General features: G+C 45.0%; 1 protein-coding gene across 3 annotated transcripts in view; it reads left to right on the forward strand.

The window, feature by feature from the left end:
- C4_1H5orf22 (chromosome 4_1 C5orf22 homolog) overlaps nucleotides 1-25,717 on the forward strand; it is a 520,226-nt gene that overhangs the window by 245,621 nt on the left and 248,888 nt on the right. For all 3 annotated transcript variants that reach the window (XM_086965124.1, XM_086965125.1, XM_086965126.1), the window contains one exon: nucleotides 4,728-4,877. In XM_086965124.1, coding sequence (XP_086821250.1) covers nucleotides 4,728-4,877 — 150 coding nt within the window. The remainder of the gene's footprint in view (nucleotides 1-4,727; nucleotides 4,878-25,717) is intronic.

Below are 25,717 nucleotides of genomic sequence, written 5' to 3' on the forward strand. Positions count from 1 at the left end.
TATCAGGAAACGTCTTGGATACAAATTGTAATACAATATTGGAATCTGTAGTTTTCATTCATAGCACTAAATAATGCAGAATGCACTGAGTTCACTTTTTGTAAACATTGCGTGGTTTTAAAGATTTTAAACTTAGGCTTTTAATTTGGCTTTTTAACTAGGAAACAACCTTTTTATTGTCTTATCTGGATTTTATGTAATAATATATAATTATTTGTTACAGAATCAATTGTTACTCTGCACCACTATATCAATTGTAATGTGTTCATGTGATCAATTGTTGTCAAGGGCATTTTATATATTTGTCTGTAAATGTTTTCTTTGTCTGTACTTCCTGCTTTTATGGCTATATTAGCCGAAATAAAGTTAAACTGAACTATGGTAGCTAGGACCTAACTATATATACCTACTGGCTATCGATATATATATATATATATATATATATATATATATATATATATATATATATATATATATATATATATATATATATATATATATATATATATATATATATATTCGCAATCGTATCCAGGATTATATATGTCCCAGTATAGTTAGCATTGAGTTTCTATAGGAAATGCCTTCTTTTTGTGTTGCTAATAACTTTGGCACCATTCCAGGAAACTTTAAAAAAAACTGCTACCGTCAGGGTGGTCGAAAGAGATTTAATTATCAAGGCTGAGACACTAACAGGAAGCCATGATCCCCACAGGGCTCCAATCATTTTACCTTTTCTCGCGTGGACCCGAAAGTTTCAGGTTTTTGTTTGCAAGTGGCAGGGAACTATGTCAGACCAATGGGTTCTAAACCTAGTAACCAATGGCCACTCCCTGGAATTTTTCAAACAGCCATATACTACTCCGCCCAGGGGTCCCCCTCCCCCTCGCTTTCACAACAATTAAGTTATTTAAACGAAGGATATTTTATGGCTTCTCTCGATGGAGAGGATGCGAATTTCCACATACCTGTCCACCCCAAACAGCACGAATATTTTCGCTTTCACGTGGCTGGCACCCATTATAGGTGCGAAGTGCTCCCGTTTGGGATGAGATCGTCACCAAGAGCCTTTCACAAAGTACTTGGTACCAGTGGCAGCAGCATTGAGATCTTGAGGAATGCAAGTATTCCCCTGACTAGACGATTTACTGCTCAAAGGTCCTTCAGAACACGAAACCAAGATTGCCACAGTGGGTGTACCCATCTCGTCTTTTCTCTGGAGCGGATTCTCAACGACCGCAAATTGCAGTTTCAGTTCAAATGTTTGCTTCGTTCCTGAAGATGTGCTCTTCAGCGATACATCTCATACCCTTAGCATGGCTCAAAATGAGACCTTTTCAGGAAGACAAACAATGGGTTCGTTCGACGATACCTTCAAGGTTACGTCATGTATGATAAATTATGTACATTGCTGGTCGCAGACAGAGAATATAACCCAGGGTCGCACGTTCCTGCAAACCATTCCAGGGTTAGTTTTAACGACTGATGCCTCCATGGAAGGATGGGGAGGTCATCAGCAGGATTTGCAGAATTCAAGGAAAATGGTCTCAAAGACAAAGACAACAGCAGATCAACAGGCTTGAGCTCCACAACGCTGTTCTGTCCCCCCAAGCATTCCTCCTGAGGATTGAGGGTTCCTCTGTGCTAGTCCAAACCGACAATACCATCAGCATGTATTATATCAATAAACAAGGAGGAACTGAATCAACTACACTCTCGCAAGAGGTTCAGGAATTGTGAGAAGGTGTCGCATTTCACAAGATTTCTTGAGAGCTGAACACATCCGGGTTCTCCACAATGCTCTGAGCATGTCTCAGTCGGACTGTCACGAGTGGAAGCCGGGAAAGAGACAGGTGAACACAGTGTTCCAAGTTTGGGTTAAGCCGGCACGGGATCTATTTGCATTCAGAGAGAATAAGGAAGGCCGATATTATGCCAGCAGGTTCCCTTAACAGGGATCAAGAGGGAATGCCCTGTCCATGCAATGGTCAGGAGTTTGTGCGTACGCTTTTCCCCCAATACCATTGGTTCCGAAGGTGTTCTGCAAGATGGAGCTGGAAGGTTACCATCTGATTCCGATTTCTCCCCGTTGGCCGATATTGGTTCTCAGAACTTCTGCTATTGTTTACAGGCAAGCTCATTCGGCTACGGCCTGAGCCTACGATGTTGTCAGGGGACGGAGGCCAAGTGGTTCGTCCGGACCCACAGTCACTACACTTGCACGCACAGCTTATCATTTGTTAGAGTTCAAGGGCATCTACGTTTCAAAGAACTGTTGTGAAATTTTGGCCAAATCTCGTGCCCAAGGCACAATCAGGGCTTCTCGCCTCAAATGGAAGCGATTTTGCAGTTGGTGTGAGGTGAATGCCATTCACTCAATTAGTTACTGCAGAACAAGTTCTCCATTATCTGCTCTTCTAGCCAAGTGTGGGCTTAGTTTTTCATCGAACAAAATGCGTCTTGCTGCTGTTTCCAGATTTAGGAAATGTTTAAAAATTTTCTTTTTTTCTGCTCTTTGGCACTTGCCAAACAGTTTATGAAAGGGCTTTTCCGAGCCTTCTCTCTAGTGCGAGCACCCTCCCAGAGTGGGAACTCTGCATTGCTAGAGCAGTTAATGCAGTGTACATTTGAGTTGATCCATAAACCAGATCTCAAATTCCTCACCTGGAAAATTACCCATTTACTGGCTCTTACCTCGGGGGAAAAAAAGGTTCGTGAGATCCAAGCTTTCACTATAAAGGAACCCCTAATTTTTACATTTTCCTCAGAACTATGTAACCCTTTAGACAAATCCCAGGTCCATTCCTAGGGTACCTACACAATTTCACTCTAACGAACCGGTAAGATTAAAGACATTCTTTCCGGATCCATCTGCTCCAGCTGAAAGAGTAATATACTTGCTGGAGATTTACCGCTGTTTAAGATTCTAACTACAGAAAACTAAGGATATCAGATGAGTCAGCCAGCTGTTCGTGTCTTATGATCAAGCAACTCTTAGAACGGCTGTGACAAAGGCAAGAATAGCCAGATGATTAGCATCTTTTCTGCCATGACAAGGCTAACGAATCTTTGCAGAGGAAAGTCAAAGCTCTTTCCGACTAGAACAGCATCAACATTCACAGCTTTGTAGGCTGGAGTAATTCCAGAAGGTATGTGGAGCTGTGACATGGAAAAATGTCCACATGTTTACGAGACATTACTGCCTTTAGTCTACATGTCAAGAGGGTTCGGCACTTGGACAGGTGGTCCTACGCTACCTTTTTTCGTTAATAACAGTTTCTGTGACCCTTTGGCTTTTAAAATATGATCTATGCTTGCCTTTATTCATGATATGCATGAGGTTATGCGATTTTAACATGTTATAGTTATATGTACTTTAGTAGATATGTTAGATGTGTATGAGATTTACATATCCATGTTTGGACTTTACTATGCATGTCTCTTTAGTTCTTATAACTCATGTTTTAACTTTGAAGGTTTGCATTATCAAGCCTCTGGTAACAAATAATGGATGCAACTGGGAGTTTATCAGCACACGTCTCCCACCATCCGCAACCGACTGTATACTTGGTATACTGCTTGCTATTCTGATTCAGGCATGGGAATCTATGAAAGATACCCCAATACTGGATAAGAAAACAAGTTGCTTACCTGTAACTTCAGTTATCCAGTATTGATATCTTTCATAGATTCACATGCACCCACCCTCCTCCCCGGAGAGTCAGTTCTCTAAGTTCGGGATACTTGTTCCCACTTGTGCTACGAAAATCTGAGGGGAACTGGCTCTGCAGAGAGGGTTCTAGAGGGTGCTGATAGCTGATTGGTTGTGACCAAATTATTGGTTCTTTTAGCATAATGATGTAGATAGGATACTAAGATCTAGGCCTCAGGCCTTTCTTTTGGGTCTACTACCGTTATGTACCTTTGGTACTGCTTTTTTATTTACCGTGGGACTCCCGTCTCGGCGACGGGGAATGATTCAGGCATGTGAATCTATGAAAGATACCAATACTGGATAACTGAAGTTACAGGTAAGTAACTTGTTTTCTTACGAATTATTCCATACAATTTACGCGTGCCTTAGTGTGCATGTGTCTATTGACTAGGATAATCCTAGTAGCTTGGTCCAGAAGAAAGCCACTGTGACTCATACAGCACCAAGCTTGGTTGAAACAAATCGACCTAACACTAGGATTTGGGAGACAATTATTTTCTCACTTCGCATCCACCATCACTGTTTTTAACTTTACCCAAGGTATCCACGATTTCCCTTCAGGTAGTTTTAATTCATTCACAAATTCACTGCGTCACACAAAAACCCCCCAGCTCTGCTGTAATTGGGCTTCGTAGCACACCTTAGGTGCATTAAGTAACTGACGTGGGAACCCAATGACGAAGCATGCCACCAGCTAGGTTCGAGGGTGAGAGTTCCTTTAAAAATCCAAACGGTTTGCCTGACACATGAGTGGAAGACATTTGTGACATGTTGTTATGGTAGTAAGCTTGTTTTCATTTTTTATGTGGTATTGATCAGGGGAAGAGAAACTGGCTTATCTCATCTTCTCTTACTCCTTTTTTGTTCACAACATTCCATTTAGACCGTGTTTTCAAGAAGGCCTTACAATGCAGATATGTTGTACAGTGCCAGTCTATTTGTCCCTGCTCCTAATCCACATATTCCTCCAAACCTGGGGCAGTTTGAGACACTTGTTTCTTTTGTTTTGCAGTGAATTAAGTATTGAGAATTGGATTTTGCCTGTGGTTTATGCTGGTCATTTCTCACAAGTAATATGGCTCCATCCATCCTGGGCTCAGCAAATTAAGGAGGGTACACATACGTTCCTAGTGGGAAAGGATTCCTCAACTACTACAATAAGGTAAGTGATTCAGCTAGTTTTCACTTGTAGCATAAATATGATTCAATTTGTCACATATTCCTGTACTTTAAAATACCCCTTAGATGTGCAGTATTACCCATTGTTCAGTGTTTATACCTAAATCCTTAATTCAAAAAGTACTGAGATATAAGAATTAAGCAGGGCATGGACTGGGTCATAGTATATGCAGGAATATCAATGTTAAGGTAATGCCTCAATGTAAAACTTCATGATAAAAGCACAGAGAAAGTGTCGGAGTTCTCTGTGGATGATGACAATTATAAGATGGAAATGCCATAGACTGAACCTAGTACAGATTCTTCCCTTCCCCAAAGTTTGGATGAATTATATTTTTACACACTGGCAATTCCAGTGATGCAGTTTTAACTGATTTTAGTTTGTTTGCTTCGGGGCTTAGTTTCATCCTCATTCCTCATTTGCAGGGACTAAAATGCTGAAAATGAGACTAACAGTGTTTCCAGTAAAAAGCAAGCTGGCTAATTAGTCTGTTTGGGAATGCAGACCTCCCAGGTCTCCTTGTCTCTTATCTGATAGATTTCTTGAGCAGTTAAGATCCTGCACGAAGGATGTGGTATGCTGGTTGAGACTAAATAGTGTATGACAAAGTTGCAACAAAGATAAAATGTGCAGCTAGCATTTTTATAACACTCTGTCTATCTGCCTAGCTATCTAAAATAGGTACAGTAAAAAGGAAAACAAAAAAAGGAAACATCTAAATTACACAAATCAGTAATGCTACAACACTTCATATAGGTAATATATTTGGAAAACCGGGTTCCTGCTTCACACACAATGTACACTATAGTCAATCAGTTACTGATTCCACTTGCTGCTTATAATTATTTTTAAGAACAGAGAATTTCTAATGCAGTGATCACACTCACTATGAAAATTACTCTGGCACAGTAATAATGTTGCCACATGTAGCAAAAGAATTCCAGATTCTAACACAGTAATATCCATTGTTTCAGAATTTGTAGTAAAGGAGATATGGGACAGAGAACCCCTGCTTTGATAGCTCTGATTAATTGGCACTATGCCTTGGGTCAGATCATAATTCATAGGGAGAGTAGACAGTGGCCCAATCCTCGGGGTACAATGAATTGAGAGCCAAAAGGTACAAAGGACTTTAGCAAGGACCAGACAGGACCTCTTCAAGCTTCTGGATCCTAGCTCACTAGATGTTGAACTCTACCAACCAAGGCAGGGTCAGGAGATCCCCAGGTGTTGCTGAAGGAGATTTCTTCCAGCACCAGATTGAGCCTTTGATCGTGACAGACAGAGGCTAGTGGGTACCCAGAAATGGCAAGATGCAGGTGACTGTTAAAGAGAAGTCTTCTAAATTACTTGTATTACTCTGACAAGGAGTGCAAGAATTACTCAAGGATTGTGCAAAGAACTCAGTGCCGCATCGACTGAGTTATCTCTCCTCATCCAGTAAAATATTTTTTTAGAAAGAAATTATCCTGGCAAAGCCCTATAAGTTTGTAACTAAACACTACTAAACTAAACAAATACTACTGATCTGTCAGCAAAGTAACATACGGCAAAAAACAAAGGAGTCTGTAACAGCTCGAACTGTGTTCAGAAAGGAAATGAACGACAACATTTATTTTGACAAACTGTACACACTCTGTTCTTAACCTTGACACCATGATATCTTTTCAATAAAATGTATTCTTACTATCATTGTAGCCAATTTTAAATTGCACTTTTGATTTTTTTCACATTAAGTATCACTGCAAAATTAGTTATTCAGCACCACAGAGTTTACATTCATGCTTTGACCCATCACTGGTGGTTTTGGATTAGGGCAACTCTCGATTTTATGAGGTGACTTGCGCTAACACAGACCAGTCTTCTCACAAATCCCAGATGATGAAGCTCTGCCATTCGGTGGGCAATAAAACCATTAGCAGCAATTATAAAATATGTCCTTCAGTGCATGTGGGGCTCAGGGTGCTAGCATTGACTTACGTGCCCGGGTGGCAACCCTCAGAAAAGTGCTGGTCTGAAAAACGAGCTCTACATTGCTCAAAGACAACATACTCGAGTAGGCAAAATCCAAACTAACCGGCCTGCTCTTTTTAAAAAAATGGCTGGAGAAACCCCTTTGTGTGGCTCACTGGTTAGAGGCGGCAGACCCGAGAGCAGAGGACGGCCCGGGACCAGGGTTCGATTCCCGGCGCGGCAGGTTTCTGGACCAGGGTCAGCGGACTCGATAATTCTCTTGCCTCGGTGCCCACTCTGATCAGCGATCACACTCGGCAACTCTGGGCATTAGCTTGCCTCATCTTCACTAACGGCCCCACCAGACTGCCGGGGATGCCTGGTCTCACCCTGGAGATACCCATTAAGGGACCATCTCTCAGGGAAGCCAGGAAGGGTTTCGCAGCGGTCGAAGCGCCTTGGGACCCTCCGGGTAAGTAGTGCGCTATATAAATGCCTATACATACATACATACATACATACTTTGCATAGTATTTGCAGAAAAACAAAAAATGAATAATAGATTGGCCACTTATCCCGTCGCATGGGCACCGTAGTAAAGCGAGTTGCGGGTTATAGCCAAAAGGAAAACATAGTGCAAATGTAATTGTCCCTGCTCTGATACGGAATAAGAGGCTCCTGTCCCAGTTACTCATCGATAACAATAAATAATCTGGTAAAGGGAGACAACACCGCTCATGGGACATGTAATTAAAAACTAGTGATTTCTTCGATTCTAGCACCAGTCGATCTTGGGTGTATATAGTGAGTAAAGGGCACTTAGTTCTTTCTTGTCCAAGGTTTCTGTCTCTCTGGGGTTTATAAAGATGCTGTCTCTATTGACACTGCATAGGCTCTGATAAACTCCAGAGAGCCAGGGGATATCCATCCCTTTGTCACACTTCATGCAGTCTTTGATAATATCTTTAGTTAGAATGGCTGCCTCGTTCTTCCAGACCGATAGCCAGAAGAGGGCTGGGCGAGCACGAATGAAGTCAGGTATATAATTTAAATTTAACTCCGTGTGGCAAATGTGTTGCGGGTGGAGATTGGGATTCCCAACAATCTTCTGCAAAATCTATTATTTTCCAGCTGGATACAGGAGCTATTTGCAGTGCCCCAAATCTCTGCTCCGCAAGTAGCCACAGGGACACATTGGGATTAAAAAAAATTTAAAAGCGCTAGGATTGCACCTGAATACTTTGGTGGTGGAAGACTTAAAATTGAGTTGATGGTCTTTGAGAACTTGCTCCTGGAGTGAGTAAGATGCTCAGTCCAGGAGCCGTTCACAGCAAAGACCACCCCAAGATAAGGAAATTTACAGGTGCTTGTCAGTTTCTGATTGCCTACGGTGATAAAACTGAGCTGGCCTTTCCTGGGACCACAGGACATAAAAATGATTTATTAAAATTGACTCTTAGGTCCAGGCTGTCCATGTATTCAACAAAGGACTGTGTCAGGACACGCAGGGGGTTTGGGGTGCGGCATATTAGAACCGTGTTGTCTGCGTATAACAGCACAGGAAGAGGTTTCCAGTTGATCATTGGGACATCCTGGGACAGAGATTTTAGAATTTTGTTCAGGCCATTAATATAAATAATAAAGAGGAGGGGGGCAAGACACAACCCTGCCTGACCCCCTTTCAACCTTAACAGGTCCTGATACCTCCCCGCCCCTACCAATCCTCACTTGTGCCTGCAGATCTTTGTGGATGTGTGCCAAGAAATGGACAAAAGGCTCATCCAGGCCATAGGCCAAAAGGATTGCCCGCAACTTTGACCTATTGACAAGGTCAAAAGCTGAGGACAAATGCATAAAGGCCAAGTAGAGTGGGGACTTCCTGGCTATATTATATTTCCCCAATGCAGATTGGGGCATTGCTCAATAGTGCCAACCTTGCATCGGAAGCCTAACTGACAGAACTCCAGGATGCTACATTACTCCGTCCATTCCAGTATCTTATTATACAACACCCTGCCCAGTATTTTAAGGGTGTTATAGATCAATGATATAGGCCTGTAATTAATAGGCTGCAACCGAACCCCCTTCTTCTATATCGGGACAATAATGCTTTTTGCCCAGGTGGCAGGTGGCGAGGCACATGTAAGATTATTAAAAACATTTAGAAGAAGCGGTGCCCAGAATTCCGGCTTCCATTTAATAAAATCTATTGGTAGCCCATCGGGGCCAGGAGGCTTATTCCCGGCACTTTGATGAATAGCTTCTTCTACTTCAGGGAGTGTTATATGTATACTGACAGGCGGGCCATATTCAAACTGATCAGTGTCCGATGGGGGAAGGGCATAGATATTAGAAACATGTGATTCCCAGGATTCTCAGGATATGGTACAACTAATGGGTGTTAATAACTGGCCCGCGGTTCGAAAGTCCCTAACAGCGAACCAAAATAATTTGCTGTTTTTGTTAGTTGAAGCTTGAGAAAGGATTTCCCATCGGTCCCTAAGGAGTACTCCCTTCCGCTTATTAACAACCCTGTTGTATTCCTTCCTGGCTAATTTCACATCCGATGCGCATCTGGGTTCGCCTGCAATACCTTACGCAAGTTCCTATTGGCCAATGAGCATTCATTGTCAAACCATCTGGGACCCTGTCTATCCAATGATGCAGGCTTCGACAGATGAGTTTTAATGGCCAAGCAAAGTTCAGAAAAATTCGAAATTATATCTGGGTACGGGGATTCAGGTGACAGACAAGAATTAATAAAGGGCAAGTTCTCATTAGTTATTAGTTTGAACAAATCCTCACAGTTAATTCCCCTCCATACTAGTCTTAAATTGTCAGTTGATAACGTTAAATCTCTTGCCCCACAATCAGACAAAAACATTGGTCGCTCTGCCAAGCTCAGTGCAATTTTAATGGGGTTATGGTCCCCCTGAGTAGTGGCAATTACCTCTGCTGAGGCTAAATAATCTACACGTAGGATGGAAATAAAAACAAAATCTATAGTTGATCTATGGCCCCTACCTCTAAATGTCGGATGGTGGTTGGCAGCCATGTTTGATATGCCCATCTGATCCATAACATTAACTAAATTATGGGACCTTAGGAATACTGACAGCTCAGCACCCCTACGCGATGGGGGAGATACATTAGGTCTCTCTACTCCCAGTTGACTGTCTCTAAGTTTTGCATTCAAATCACCTCCCAGGACAATCCCCATGTTGATGCCCGGATCTTGCTGGTAATCTAAATTTTAAATGAAATCAAAAAGCTCAATAAAATTCTTATTGGGGGTAGAAAGAAAATCGTTATTATAAAAATGTACCAAATAAAAAGAAACTTTTCTCTTGAACAATACAGCTTGGATATTGCAACTGTTTGTTGGAAGTACTTTAAGTCTCCCACCAGCTGCTACATTAAGTTAAAAAAAAAGCGTCCCAGATTAAGATGGGATGCCGCTACATTAAAACAATGAAACCCCTCAATGTGGAGATCATGAATTGCCCAGGTCTCCTGTCAAGTCAAGAGAGATTTATATAGCGCGCCACATACCCATAGGGTCTCAAGGCGCTTGAGGAAGGGTGGGGAATTACTTGTCGAATATCCAAGTTTTAAGTTGCTTTCTGAATGCTAGGTGGTTCTGAGTAAGGCCAAGGTGAGTGGGAAGTGAGTTCCATGTTTTAGCTGCCAGGTAGGAGAAGGATCTACCTCCCATGGTGGTTTTGTTGATGCGAGGTACAGTGGCAAGGGCTTGGTTGGAGGATCGTAGCTGACGGGAGGGGGTGTAGAAGGCAGTCGTGTGTTGAGGCATTCGGGTCCAAGTTCGTAAAGTGCTTTGTGTGCGTGGGTTAGGAGGCGGAAAGTAATCCTCTTATTTACGGGGAGCCAGTGGAGGTTTTTCAGGTGACCAGAGATGTGTTCTTTACGCGGGATGTCTAGTATGAGCCTAGCTGAAGCGTTCTGGATGCGTTGGAGTTTTTTCTGGAGTTTTGCGGTGGTACTGGCGTATAGGGTGTTTCCGTAGTCCAAGCGGCTCGTGACCAGTGCGTGGGTGACCGTTTTTCTAGTTTCGGTGGGGATCCAGCGAAATGTTTTTTTGAGCATGCGAAGAATGTTGAAGCAAGATGATGAAACGGCGTTGACTTGTCTGGTCATCGAGAGTGAGGAGTCCAGGATGACGCCCAGGTTCCGTGCGTGGTCCGTCGGGATGGGTGCTTTTCCAAGGGCCTCTGGCCACCAAGAGTCATCCCAGGCGGAGGGGGAGGTGCCTAAGATGAGGACTTCTGTTTTGTCTGAGTTCAGTTTCAGACGGCTGTGCTTCATCCACTCTGCTACTTCTTTCATTCCTTCGTGTAAGTTGGTTTTGGCGGTGTTAGGGTCTTTGGTGAGTGAAAGGATCAGTTGAGTGTCGTCAGCGTAGGGGATGATGTTGAGATAGTGTTGGCGAGCGATGGCCGCAAGGGGGCTCATGTATACGTTGAAGAGGGTGGGGCTGAGTGACGATCCTTGTGGCACGCCGCAGATGACTTCAGAGGCCTCTGACTTGAATGGTGGGAGGCGGACTCTCTGGGTTCTTCCGGTGAGGAACGAGGTGATCCATTCCAGTGCTTTTCCTTGGATTCCGACGTTTGAGGCGCTGTAGAAGGGTGCTATGACAGACTGTGTCGAAGGCAGCGGAGAGGTCAAGGAGAATGAGGGCGACTGTGTCTCCATTGTCCAGTAGAGTTCGAATGTCGTCTGTTGCTGCGATAAGTGCGGTCTCGGTGCTGTGTTTGGCTCGGAAGCCGGACTGTGAGGAGTCGAGGGATTTGTTGGCTTCGAGGAAGGTGGCGAGCTGGTTGTTGACAGCTTTCTCGATGACTTTGGCCGGGAATGGAAGAAGCGAGATGGGGCGGTAGTTTTTGAGTTCGGTGGGGTCCGCTGTGGGTTTTTTCAGAAGGGCGCTGAGTTCTGCGTGTTTCCAGCTTTCCGGGAAGGTGGCGGAGTTGAGGGAGCAGTTGATGACATCTCGGAGGTGTGGTGCTATGATGGAGTCTGCTTTGTTGAAGATGTGGTGAGGGCATGGGTCAGTTGGGGATCCTGAGTGGATGGAGTTCATCAGGTGGATGGTGTCCTCAGTGGAGATTGGGTTCCAGTCGTTAAGGATGTTCAAGGGGGGTGAAGGTCCTGCAGAAGGTTGGGTGGGTTGGTCTCCGGGTCGGTTGTCGAAGCTGTTGTGGATGTCTGCGATTTTGTTGTGGAAGAAGGAAGCTAGGGAGTCGCAGAGGGCTTGGGAGGGGGTGATGTCGTTGGAGTTGGCTGATGGGTTGGTAAATTCTTTGACGATGTTGAATAATTCCTTGCTGTTGTGGGCGTTGTTATCTAGTCGGTCTTTGAATGCGGCTTTCTTGGCAGACCGGATTAGTTGGTGGTGTATGCGGGTGGCGTTTTTGAAGGCGTCCCTGGTGCTGGTGTTTGGGTCTTTTTTTCAGGTCTTCTCGAGGGAGCGACAGAGTTTCTTCGATTTCTTAAGATCATCGTTGAACCAGGAGGCGTTTTTGCTGCCTAGTTTGATTTGACGTTTTTTCAACCGTGCTAGGATGTTGGCGCTGTTGGATAGCCATTGGGTGAGGTTAATGGCTGCTTGGTCGGGGTTTAAGGAGTGGGCAGGGGGGTTTTGAAGAAGCAATGAGGAGATCTGATCGATGGTGATTTTGTTCCAGTTTCTTCGCATAGTAGGTTGAGGATGGTTGTGGGTTGTGGTCTTCTTGTAGATAAAGTGAACGCAGCTGTGGTCCGTCCAATGGAGAGGTGTTGTGTGACAGAAGGAGACATGTTTGCTGGAGGTGAAGATAGGGTCGAGTGTGTGACCTGCATTGTGGGTGGGGGTAGTGACAAGTTGTTTGAGTCCGAGGTTGGCGAGATTGTCCAGAAGGGTGTTGGTGCTGCTGTCATTGCTCTTTTCCAAGTGAAAATTGAGGTCTCCCAATAGAATGTAGTCCTCGGAGGGGAGGGCGTGTGTCTCTAACCAGACGTAGCCATTCTCGATCTTTAAGTTTGGACTGTAACCCCGCAACGTTCCAGCTAAGGATATTCAGGTTTGCTCCGCCATTACCTCTAGTTATGGGCAATGCCTCATTATAAATATTATTGGTTACTATGGTTGCTTCGAGGTCTACTTGATTTTGTTGGGGTGGCGACTGAAGAACCATCAAGGGTGTCAGTCCTGTGCATCTGGGCTAGATAAAGCAGAGAATCTATTAGTTGAAAAAGATAAAGGTAAAGGTAAAGTGTCAACTTCCCTTGGGAGACCAAAGAATGGCTTATAAACATAGCCCAAAGGGAGCGCACTGATGTTGGTGTTAGCTAAGGGGGGCTGCTCAAGACTACTCAATAATCGTCGGACCATCTGTGGTCTGCGAAAGTTGAGGACAACACAATCACCGTTTATGTTTTTCCCTGAGTGGCCAACCCATCCTACTCTTCTGGCCTTAAGGATATCGCTCATGTTCGAGGAGGAGAACCTCTTATGTTTACAGAGCCAATCTACGGACTTATTACGGAGATCTGCCTAAGATTCCCTTTGATTCCCGACTAATTCGGGGACCCCAGCCAGCACTAACACATAGGGACAGGAGGCAGGGGTAAAGTTAGCACATCAGTATTTGGGTAGCAGAAGCACTTCTAGTGCCACTAAGACAACCCCCGCTAGTACCAATGTCATTAACGGGGAGGCTCACGGTTTTAGGGACTAAACTACTTCTTCCTAGTACCTGTACAGTGTCCCCCGGAGCAACCTCATGACTCGTCCTATAGTCCCTATAATCCCTATGAGAGTTTGGGCCATTAGATACGTTCCTACTACTGTAATCTGTAAGTGAAGTAGTACTATCTGTGTTAGGGGCAGAGCCAAGATGTGACAAAGGACCAGATGTGTTACTCATGTGCGGTGTGGGTATACCATCCTTATCTATGTTTTGTACAGGTTTATCATTACTGGTTATGAAATTCGATAATTGAGAGGTTAACGATTCCATTTTCCCCCACAGTAGATTAAATTGTGTGTCAATGACATTCTTAATGTCCATTAAAGCAACTTCAATCGACTTCAGGGCAAGAGAGGGAGCAACACCGTCCTCAATTCCTTTGATGCTATCGTCGCTAACATGGTTGGTGGTAACATCAGTCTGTGTGCCCACTGTGGCCATATGGGTGGCCATTGAGTCTGATGCATTGCTAAATGTTGGGCAGCCTTTGGATTTTTTTAGACTTAGTAACCCCTACAAATCTCTTTCTTTTTACTAGTTGTAATTTTGCTTTGCCATTCTTATTGGGGCCGGCTGTCTGTGCTCTGGTATTAATGCCTGATGCTTCTGGGACTGCTGAGTCTGGAACTTCAAGATAAAGCGGTGTTAGAGACGGAGAAGCAATATAGGCATCAGTTGGAATTCATTTATGAGGTGTTACATGTGCTGCAATGTCAATGTTCTGACCTCCTAGCGATAAACGCGAATGCAATGTAGCAGGATCCAAAGACAAGCGACGTTCTGTCAGTTCGATTTCGTGCATGAGTAGCGACTCAGCCCTAATGATGAAATCATGTAGTGTCCCGGCAGCCCGCTTACGTTTGTTCGCCATAATAATGTCACAAGGTAATCCAATTGTTTACTTATAGGTGGTAAATAAACACTGATGTACAATTAGATAGAACTACTCACTTTATCTTGTGCCGCCAGCTTTCATCTTGGTCTAGATTTCAGGGGGTGGCCCAGCCTCTATCAGCCCCTGACGGGCACCCATGGGCCCGCCCTTGGCCCGGGCTTCGCCCGCGGTGCGGGAGTGCCTCCCGGTTTTTGTCAGCCCTGACGCGCTGCAGTGACGCGAACGACGAGCGTCACCCAGCGCCTGCTGGGAGTTGAAGTCTTCTGCACGGCGTGGCCTGATGTCAGCTGTCCCGTTCTGCTGTTCCTCTCACGGCTTAGTTGTCACCAGGAATGTCGGAAGATGAAAGCCATTCCCTTCACGGCTGTTTACGCAGGGATTATCAGGTAAATGTGCTGATTCAGATTACGTTCCTCTTAATGGTGCTTGTGTATGTCTGCAAGATTCATCATCAAGGGGAGTGGGCAATGCTTGGACTCCACGCATATAGAGGCTGCCAACATATCTTCACAATTTGTTGCAGGGGAGCATTGCCTCGTTTAATGATGATAGTACCACAAAAGACACAGTGCTCTTAATTTCTAGAGCATTCGTAAAATCAGTGTCTCTATTTCACAAGTCACCTTATTTCCTGCCAATCCATGAAGAACCTAGGCACGCTTTCAGGAATACGTCTTAAAACAGTGAGTCTGCAATCCTACGGATAAAAGGGAGTTTGGTGCTTTCTCTCATCTTCACAACTGTGATATCCTATCACTGTTCCAACCTATTTGCCCAGTTTCCTGTATCTAGCACTGCTCTCCTGCATTCTACCTGTTTTCACTAATATCTTTTCTCCTAACTGTATTCTAGTCCAATCTCAGCTACCTTACACCCTCTTGGTCTTCAACAGCCAAGTTGTGCTCTTTGACTCCCATCCTTTTATCCCCATTGGACCTTCTACAGTTCATACAGTTCATCCTACAAACTTGACCTGATACCAGTTTCTGTTCTGAAACTCTTTAGGGTGCAACTGCACTTAAGTCTCCTCAATCCTCATGTATGCTCCTTTTGAAAGAAAGGACGCGCATTAATGAACATGATACGTCACGTTACATCTGTTCACCCTAATAGTATCTTACATGTGATACTAGACAAGAGCTTCATATTATGAGTCTTCCCTTTTATTAGCACTCTTCTTAGCACCAATAGAAGTAAACAGAATTTTATAACTTAATATTAAAGGCAATATATACCTCTTGTACATTCCATAACCTTTTTCACTCCTGCTCGTGCTTCAGATAAGTGTTAATTTCATGTTGCCTTTTATCTTGTTAATTGCTATACAAAGTTGCCCCAGTATTGGAACTTTCATAGATTCCCATGCTTTGTATCATTCCCCGTCGTCGGAATGGGAGCCTCTGTAGTATCACAACCATAGAAACAAAAGAGAAAAACAGGCCTAGGCCTCATCTCATTTTGTATCCTATCACCCTCTTTGTGTAAAAGAGACCAAACTTTTGTCAGGACCAATCAGAGCAGCCTCACCCCATAGAACCTTCCTGAGAGAGCTCAGAGCCTCAGATTTTTCTACCGCACGTTGTGCTAGGGAGTCTCCACTGAGCTCTGCTCAGTTTTCTCATTCTTACTAGTTATTTCTTCAACTTTTCTACTGCAATCAAGACATGTCTGACAAGGAGAAGAAGGCCTTATTCAGGTCCTTGTGAGAAAAAGCGACTTTTTGTAGAAGATAAGCATGAAAACTGTATCTATTGCTTATACCCGGACCACAAGGCCACTGACTGCAAGATTTGTAGAACCTTCTCTTCAAAAACACTTCGGGACCGAGAGGGCCGGCTATTGATCTGGCTTCAGAAAATGAAGACTCGGAAGGAGGTGCTCTCATCAGATGAAGAGGATTCAACATCTCTGGCTTCCTCTCACAGATCCAAGAAGAGGGGTAGGTCTCCTTCTTCTTCTTCAGCCGAGCCCCCTATCAAGGCCCCTCATAAGATCTCTGACAGGTCTGAGAGGGCTAGTCCCATTAAATCTCCTCACGGAAGTGAAAAGGAGAGGCAGGGACAGGCTGCTGGATTAGTTACAGCCACTAAGGACAAAAAGGAGGTTTCTATCACTTCTCCTCCGTCCAAAAAGGAAAAGACTGGTGAAAAATACTCTACAGTCAATCCAGGGACCGTGCCTGAGAGAAAACAGCGTCCGTCAACGACAAAAACATCAGGTACGTCGACGACGATTGCTTCTATGAAAAGGTCAGCTGTTTCCTTGGCTCCGTCGACGGGATCGTCGTCGGTGGCGGTTTCGACGTCGACGACTTCGTCGTCGTTTAAGGTACCAGGTTCGTCGACGATGATGATGATCTCCAGTAAGGTGCTGTCGACGGCCTCGTCGTCGACAACAACTACTTCGACGACGACACTGATGGTGATGACGACGAGTTCGTCGAAGAAACGGTCGACGATTATACCGTCGACGACGTCCAAGACTCCGTCGACGAGGTCCACTGTGCCGTCGACGATTCCATCGACGATACCGTCAACGACTGCTGCACCGTCGACGACGGCTCCGTCGACGAGGTTGTCGACGGGTCAAAAACTGCAATTTCCTCTACAAAATCTGAAAATGACACCGGAAATGACGTCTCCAAGACGGGTTTCGTCGCTTCCACCGACAATGCTTCTGGATGACGAGTCGGATGAGGAGGAGGATGATGGAGGCCATTATGGGGATGCCTACAGTCCCTCAGATTTATATGTGAAATTGCAAGAGACTGACACGGAGGAATATTATGAGCATGCATGTGATCAACAGGTGCATCACTATGTTCCTCAGGAACGACGTCCACCAGGTTTAGGACAGGACATGGTGGCCATGCGGGCCTCTCTGGTCTCTGATCTACAGATGATGCTGCAGGACTATAGAACCAGGTTTCCTTCGGAACCTTTAATGCAGCCTGCACAACCTCCACCTCAGGTGTTTCCGCAAGCGCAACCAGTTGTCGTACTGCCTCCTTCGCAAGTGGTAACTCTCACGCCACTAGTGATCATACCAACGGTCCTTTCCCGGACATCGAATTCCGAGCCCGCCAATACCGTTCAGCAGGATACCTTTTCTGATGATGAAGTACAGGTGGATCCATTGACTGATCCATTGCAGGACCCAGACTTGGATCCCGGTGACAGTGGACTACAAGATCCAGACGCCACTGGTCGAGATACTTCTGTTTCCCCTCTAGTCGATATAGGGGATTCCATAACCTCATGGAGAGAGCGTCAAAGAGGTTTGGACTACCAATTACAAGGGAACAGTCTGAATGTTTCCTGTATGACTTCAAAGAACAATACAGAAAATCAGTCAAATCCATTCCCATAATTGAGCATGTGTGGAATGAAGGGATAAAAATCATGCAAAATCCAGCCACTGTTATCCCGGTTCTTCCCAGGCTGGAAAAGAAATATAAGGCTCCGGAGGGCAGTCCAGCTTGTCTTCTTGGTCAGCCGAAGCCTGATTCAGTGATCTCACAGGCCGCTCAAAGCAAATCCAAAAACCCATCAACGCCTTTGACTACGCCTCCGGACAAGGACGGTAGGCGCCTGGATAACGTGGGAAAGAGGTTTTCTTCCATGGCCAGCTTGCTTGTTCGAGCAGCAAATGCTATAGCCATTCTAGGCAGATACGATCGCCAGATGTGGTGTGAGGTGGAGCCATTTGTGGAACAACCGCCAGACTCCGCGAGGGAAGAGGCCCGGAGAGTCCTTATGGAGGGAGAAAAATCTTCCTCCGAAGTAATCGACTGTGCTATGGATATAGCTTCCACAGCTTTTCGTGCCTTAGCAGGGTCAGCAGTGCTACGTCGTCAGGGCTGGCTGAGAGCCACATGGTTTCGTCAGGAGGTCCAAAATAAAATCCTGGACCTCCCATTTGATGGGGAGATGCTTTTTGTTAAGCATGTTGATGATGCCCTACAAAGTATAAAGAAGGATACGGACACGGCGAAGTCATTGGGATCACTGAACTATCGTAAGGTCCCATTTAGAGGTGCCCGAGGCAGAGGTTTCTCTTCTTATAGAGGCAACACCCAGCAGAGATATTCCTCACAGTCTTCGCAGTCTTATAAGACTCAATATTCGAATCAACGGCAGGGACAATCGCGTCTTTCTCTCGCCATCCTCAGCGAGGGCGTCAGAACCGCCAGGGACGCGACAATGCCAAGAGGCAATAGCGGCCTCCTGGCTCTACCTACTGTTCCTTCGCTCCCAGTAACATCAGTGGGGGGCAGGATATCCTTTTGTCTGAACAGCTGAAAGTGTATAACATCGGACCAGTGGGTCCTGAATATTGTTCAGAGTGGCCATACGTTGGAATTCCAAGATCATCCTCCAACAAGAGCTCCGGGCTCCAACCGCACAAAACATCTGGGACTGCTCCACCTCAAAGCCCACCAATTGTTCATCAAGGGGGCAATAGAACTGGTACCTCTCTCTCAGAGGGGCAGAGGTTTTTATTCCAGGTTCTTCCTGGTTCGGAAGACAGCAGAGACTTGGCGCCCCATACTAGACCTACGAGAGCTCAACACTTATCTCATCAAACTCTCTTTCAGGATGGTCACTCTCCAAGATATTCTTCTTCTTTTGAACCCAGGCGACTTTTTGACATCTCTGGATTTACAAGATGCCTATTTCCACATACCGATACACCCAGCTCACAGACAATTTCTACGCTTCACAGTGGGCAAGAGCCATTTCCAATTCAAGGTGCTTCCGTTTGTCCTTCGGTCTGCACCACGGGTATTCACCAAAGTGTTAGCACCAGTAGCAGCTTTTCTACGAAAACAATCCCTGGAGGTTTTCCCTTACTTGGACGACTGTCTCGTCAAGGCTCCATCTTTCAAGGAAACTTCTTAAGCCGTTTCAACTTGCATCCAGTTGTTCAGTCACCTGGGCCTTCAGCTAAACAAACACAAGTCAGTTCTGCAGCCCTCCAGATCCACAAGGTTCCTTGGGGCCATTTTGGACTCGGCGGAATGCACAGCTTGTCCTTCGGAGGAACGTCAACAAAAGTTGATCGTCTCGGCTCGCCAGGTGCTCAACAAGAAATGCCTTTCAGTCCGACAATACAAGTCCCTGCTCGGGTCGATGTCATCCTGCATACCATTAATACCGCATTGCAGGCTGCAAATGCGTCCTCTGCAGGAAGAGCTAGACAAACAAATGTGCCAACCAGAGGTATCATTCAACGACCAGGTGTTTGTGACGCCACAAATTGTAAATTGATACTTGTATAGCGCACTACTCACCCGCAAGGGTCTCAAGGTGCTTGTACGAATACCGCTGTGGAACCCATCCTGGCTTTCCCTGTGAGGCATCCAGTCCTGGGCACCCCCAAGGTGGAGGCCAGGCATCCTTAGCGTTGTGGGGGCCGTTGTGGAGATTAAGCAAGCTATTGCCCAGAGTGGGACTCCATGATTGGAATAGGCACCGAGGTGAGAATTATCAGGTCCGTGGAATTTTGAGCCCAAGACCCGCCGAGGCGGGGAATTGAACCCTGGTCCCGGGCTAGACCTCTGCATCAGGGTCTGCCGCTCTAATCATTGAGCCACACTTCTCCACAAATGAGAACAGCATGCGAGTGGTAACTAGTAAAAGACAATATCGCAGAAGGACGGACATTCAGGATTTCACCATCCCCCCTGATCATGACTACAGATGCCTCTTTGGAAGGCTGGGCAGCAGTGCTCCGAGAGCTTCAAGTCAGCGGACACTGGAGTCCAGACCAGCGCCAGTGCCATATAAATTTTTTGGAGCTGACGGCCATTCGGGTGGCTTTGCAGGCTTTCCTTCCCAGAGTTCAAAATCAAACAGTGCTGGTCCGGACGGACAATACGACGGCCATGCACTACATCAACAAGCAAGGAGGAACGAAGTCGCAAACTCTGTCCAAAGAAGCTCAGAGAATCTGGGATTATGCAATTCTTCACAGGATCAATTTGAAGGCCGAACACCGGGCAGGTTCTCTCAATGTCACGGCGGATGCCCTGAGTCGCCAGACAGAGGTGAATCACGAATGGGAATTGAATCAGTCCATTCTGGAGAGTGTGTTCTCGGTCTGGGGGACACCAACCATCGACCTCTTTGCCTCTCCGGTGAACACCAAATGCCGGTTTTACGCAAGCAAAGCTCACCATCCGGGATCTCCGGGGAACGCCCTTTCGATTGCCTGGTACAGCGCATTCTTTTATGCTTTTCCGCCAATTCCCCTCATCCCACGAGTACTCAGGCAGATGAAGGCGGAAGCTTGCAAGATGATTCTCATTTCACCGGCGTGGCCCCGGCAATTCTGGTACACAGAACTCCTTCTACTCTCCCAGGATCATCCAATTCGCTTGCAACCAATTCCATCCCTATTATCAAGGAATCAGGGGCAGGTGTTCCATCCGGATCCGAAATCGCTACACTTGACAGCGTGGCTCCTGAACACAGAGAGTTCCGTCATCTGAATCTCCCCAAGGAGTGTAGAGAAGTGTTGTCCCAGGCTCGAGCACCAAGCACTAATAAAACTTACAAGGCGAAATGGAAGAGGTTCTGCCTGTGGTGTACAAATCTCTGCCTCATCAACTTTTGCCATATGTACTATCATTGGCTAAGTCTGGGTTGGCGCATTCGTCTGTGAAGGTACATCTTGCAGCCATATCGAGGTTTCGGCGCAGTTCTTCAGGCCCGTCCTTATGGTCCTCTAGGATTGTTAAACAATTCTTGAAATATTTGTTTCGGATGTATCCTCCTGTTCGCCCTCCTCCGCCAGTTTGGCAGCTCAATCTTGTCCTGGCTCAACTCATGAAAGCTCCGTTTGAGCTGGTGCACAAGGCAAACTTGAAATTCCTGTCTTGGAAACTTGCCCTCCTCTTGGCTCTAACATCAGTGAGAAGAGTTGGTGAGCTTCAAGCCCTCTCCATAGTGCATCCATTCCTTCAATTCAAAAAAGATGTGCTTATCCTTCGCACCAATCCGAAATTTATTCCGAAGGTGCCGTCTGAGTTCCACTTGAATGAACCTTTGATTTTAAAATCTTTCTTTCCGCGCCCTTCTACGCCTGCGGAATGCACATTACATTCTTTGGACGTTCAAAGATGCTTGAAATTCTACTTAGAACGCACACGACCCTTTCGAAAATCATCTCAATTGTTTGTGTCCTACAGCGCACCACGGAAGGGGTTTCCTTTGGCAAAGAGTGGCATTTCCCGCTGGATCTCAAGTGCGATTCAATTCTGCCATCAGGAGGCGGGCAAGCCACTGGACAGAAAAGTCTGTGCACATTTCACAAGGTCTGTGGCATCGTCCATGGCTCTTTTCTCTGGAGACGCTATTAAGGACATATGCAGGGCAGCAACGTGGAGCAGTACTCATACCTTCACGAAACACTACTGCCTGGAGTCTGCAGGAGGAGACGACACAGCTGTTGGTCAAGCAGTTCTGCGGAATCTTTTTCATTGAGAGGTGAGCTTTCCCTACAGTCCCTCCTTCCTGGTGAGCATATTTTGTTTCTTGTTTTGCTATGCTATAAGTATTGCTGTATGGTTATGTGATGCCATGTATCTACAAAATGTGTCTTGGTGATTTACTGCTAGCTACTCTGATACAGAGCATGGGAATCTATGAAAGTTCCAATACTGGGACAAGAAAACAAGTTACTTACCTGTAACTTTGGTTCCCCAGTATTGGTAACTTTCATAGATTCCCATGCGCCCACCCTCCTCCCCTGGTAAAAGCTCAGTCTTTTTACAGAGATAGTGGCGGTTTGCACAACAGCTATGAAAATCTGAGGCTCTGAGCTCTCTCAGGAAGGTTCTATGGGGTGAGGCTGCTCTGATTGGTCCTGACAAAAGTTTGGTCTCTTTTACACAAAGAGGGTGATAGGATACAAAATGAGATGAGGCCTAGGCCTATTTTTCTCTTTTGTTTCTATGGTTGTGATACTACCGAGGCACCCATTCCGACGACTGGGAATGATACAAAGCATGGGAATCTATGAAAGTTACCAATACTGGGGAACCAAAGTTACAGGTAAGTAACTTGAATACAATTAGTTCATAGATATTCATTTGTTTACAGTGCATTCTTTGTTTAAATGTTGTGAGTTACTTTTGTAGCATCAGGTTTGGAACACTCGGCTCTATGTATCTTCTCTCCATATACTTCTAGGCTGCACCTCCCTAAACACTAAAAGATCATGTTTAACCTCGAAGTCTGGTAGCCAGAATCATACCTACGTCCAGCGGTAGCTCCTCCTCAAAGGCGGAGGAGCGTCGCCCCACTGCTTCAACTGCAAGCTGAATACAACAAGCATTGGCATGGTCAATAGGTCTAGCTTTGGGACCTTATAAGTATTTTGTTATGCAGCACAATATCCTTGGTGCAACAACATCAACTGTTGCATGGCTAAACACTTATAAGGTCCCAAAAGCGAGACCTATTGGCTATGCCAATGCTTGATATTTTCTGTCGTCTGAATTTTTTTTTTCTGGACACCAATGATTTAATGCAACAAATCTTTGTAATAGGAGATGAAAGAAAATGGTAGACTTTCTGAATAATCCTGGCTACCCAGGAAATGCATGACCTGAATGGAATGAATCCTGTAAAGTCAATAAAAGAAGCTGATGCTTATAAAAGAATACAAGGAAGCTTCTAAAACCCGTTCCTTAAGCAATGCATTGACATCTCAAACAACTGCCAAGCCAGGAATTCCGCATACCAAAGCGAAAATCCCTTACTTTTTTTTTTGTTTGAAAGGATTTGGCATTAGAATGCCTGTTGCGTTTGTACAACCAAACCTAAAACTTTGAAAAGGAAGAAAAAAAGAAGAAATCGAGATTGGAGCCCAGACCATATACAAATAAAATATAAAAGGTCTTAAGACCCCAAGAACAAATAAGCATACATTGGACCGCACTTGCAAAATAAGTACATCCAAGTTCAACAACTTAGGGGGTGAGGCCAGACACGAGATGCAGTACAACACTGCTGCCGAAGCTCCGCCCTTAGGACCCGATCCTTAAGTGATCCTGACAAGACAGGGCCTCTAATGCTCCTCAGAGTGACCTTAGAGTTGCCCCTGCAGCAGCAGGCTGAACATAACCTCCCTTAGTATCAAGACGGCGGATTACGTTTCCGAAGGGCAATGCTTGCTACCTTGAAAAACAAAAGAGCGGCCACAAGTGACTGGTAATGAGATGGTTTCTCTGGGGCATCTTATAAGAGGACTGAACCCCATTGGTGATTTAGGGGCATAGCCGTCGGGGTGGGGGAAGGAGGGGGGGGAATTGAAATCAGCTTGAAGACGGGAAGATGTGCGGAGTCCTGGCCGAGCGAATGTGCAACATGCAGCGCAGCTGGAGCTGCCCCTGTTCTGGCCAATATCTTGAGAACAAGGGTACCCCATAAAGCGAACCTGGGGTGATACAGTATTTTTAAAAAACAATGGTTCAGAGGTGGCCTGATACGGTCCTAAAGGAAGAAAAGCGTTTAATCAATTCACGCTGGGGAGCTAAAGGTGTAGGTACAAATAGAATCTTTTATGTTCTTTTTTCAACAGTTATAAAAAAAGTTTCAGGTGCTCATATGAGTGACAAGGTGCATAATGTGACACAAGTGAACATAGTGAAAGAACGAAATGTCACACAACAACAAGGTAAAAGAATTGGGGGGGCGGATATTTCCTTGAGTGGGTCGACGACGTTTTGATCTTTATGATTTCAGATCATCTTCAGGACTGAAGAGCCTCCTGAAACTATAGAGAGGTAATTGAAATTAAAATTTAGAATAGATAGATAGGTGGTAGAGAATTTGAAAAAGGGATGCTCTGACAGGGCAAATGAGGCTGTTTTACAAATTGTTCGTGTCTCACATCAGATCCAGAAAGTCTACGTATGTAGACAGGTGTGTATTGCCAAGGCAGCACATTTTCTTACAGCCTGCTAGAAACTCCTGTAACTTAAGAGACCAATTCATGAAATAAAATGGACTTTTACATGCTGAATATTATTCCCTGTGATTGACTGATCCCTCTATGTTAGATTTTCATTCCATCTGTAACCCTGACCTGATGTCAGCTAGTGACCTACAGGAGGAAAAATAGTTCTGCAAACCTTATTAGCAGCAGAAAGCCAAAATAGTCATTAAACAAGTGGTGCTGTTAATAGACAATTTTAGAAAGTTTGCTAGTCATGGAACCTGTGCCAGGTCAAATTTTTCTCAGACACGCTATATATTGACGTCTCATCAAACTGGTAATTCAATTCCACCAGTTAGTAACTGTGCCCTTCTTAACTCCTAGTGGCCCCAAGAACCAGCTTCCAAATAGCCCGTTCAGTATTGGCTGATCACAAACAGTCGGCTTTTTAGGTTACCATCCTAATGAATCTCAACGCTTTTGTGATTTTTGGCCGAGCCATCCTGAATCTAAAGATAAGATTTCAGTGACACCTGGGACTTATTCAACCATTTCTAATGTACAGACCAAAGATAATCCTGTCTTTAAAAAGTCAATTGCATCCTCAGAGAAAGTCTCTGAATTGATGCCTGTGCAAGAAGAACTACATGTGTTGAAGAGAGAAGTAATGCACTTATATGATGAGTGTCTGTTTGTACTGCCTAAATCTTTCAAAACGATTTGGTTCCTCTAAGACTCAGCTCTCTTTCAATGAACCAGACAGCCTGTCTCTGAACTAGAATAATGATCACTTGAGTGGGGGCATGAATCTTCAAAACAGAGAGCAAAGCTTAAGAAAGAATATGCCAATGAGCTCAAGATTTATTTGAAACACTTCCTTCCAGATGCTCAGGAGGTTACAAAGGCTTTATTTGAACCATGTTAAAGCTATACAGCTATTGAGTTGGTATTCTGCTCCAGTGCCACAATTGCTCCTAAACTGAAATATCACATAATTATGTACTCCTTTACAGTCCCACATGTAATCTTGGAAGCGGTTTTCGTGAAATCACTGAGCCACAGCCCAGTTCTGAACTTCCCATTGCCTTTCCTTTAGATATGGGCTTAATCTCTGCTTCTGCTCCAGTTCAGCAGGTTAATGATAACAATGTAAGCACCTTAACCAATTCTATATGTGAGCTGAATGACATTAATGTTCTAAGCTGTACAAGCCTGAAGAAGTTATAGTATCCTATTATGTTTTTTCTGTTCCTTTGCTTCTCTCTAACTCTGAGACCAAGAGT

This window comes from Lissotriton vulgaris, chromosome 4_1 (assembly GCF_964263255.1).
Source record: "Lissotriton vulgaris chromosome 4_1, aLisVul1.2, whole genome shotgun sequence".
In the NCBI taxonomy this organism is placed as follows: Eukaryota; Metazoa; Chordata; class Amphibia; order Caudata; family Salamandridae; genus Lissotriton; species Lissotriton vulgaris.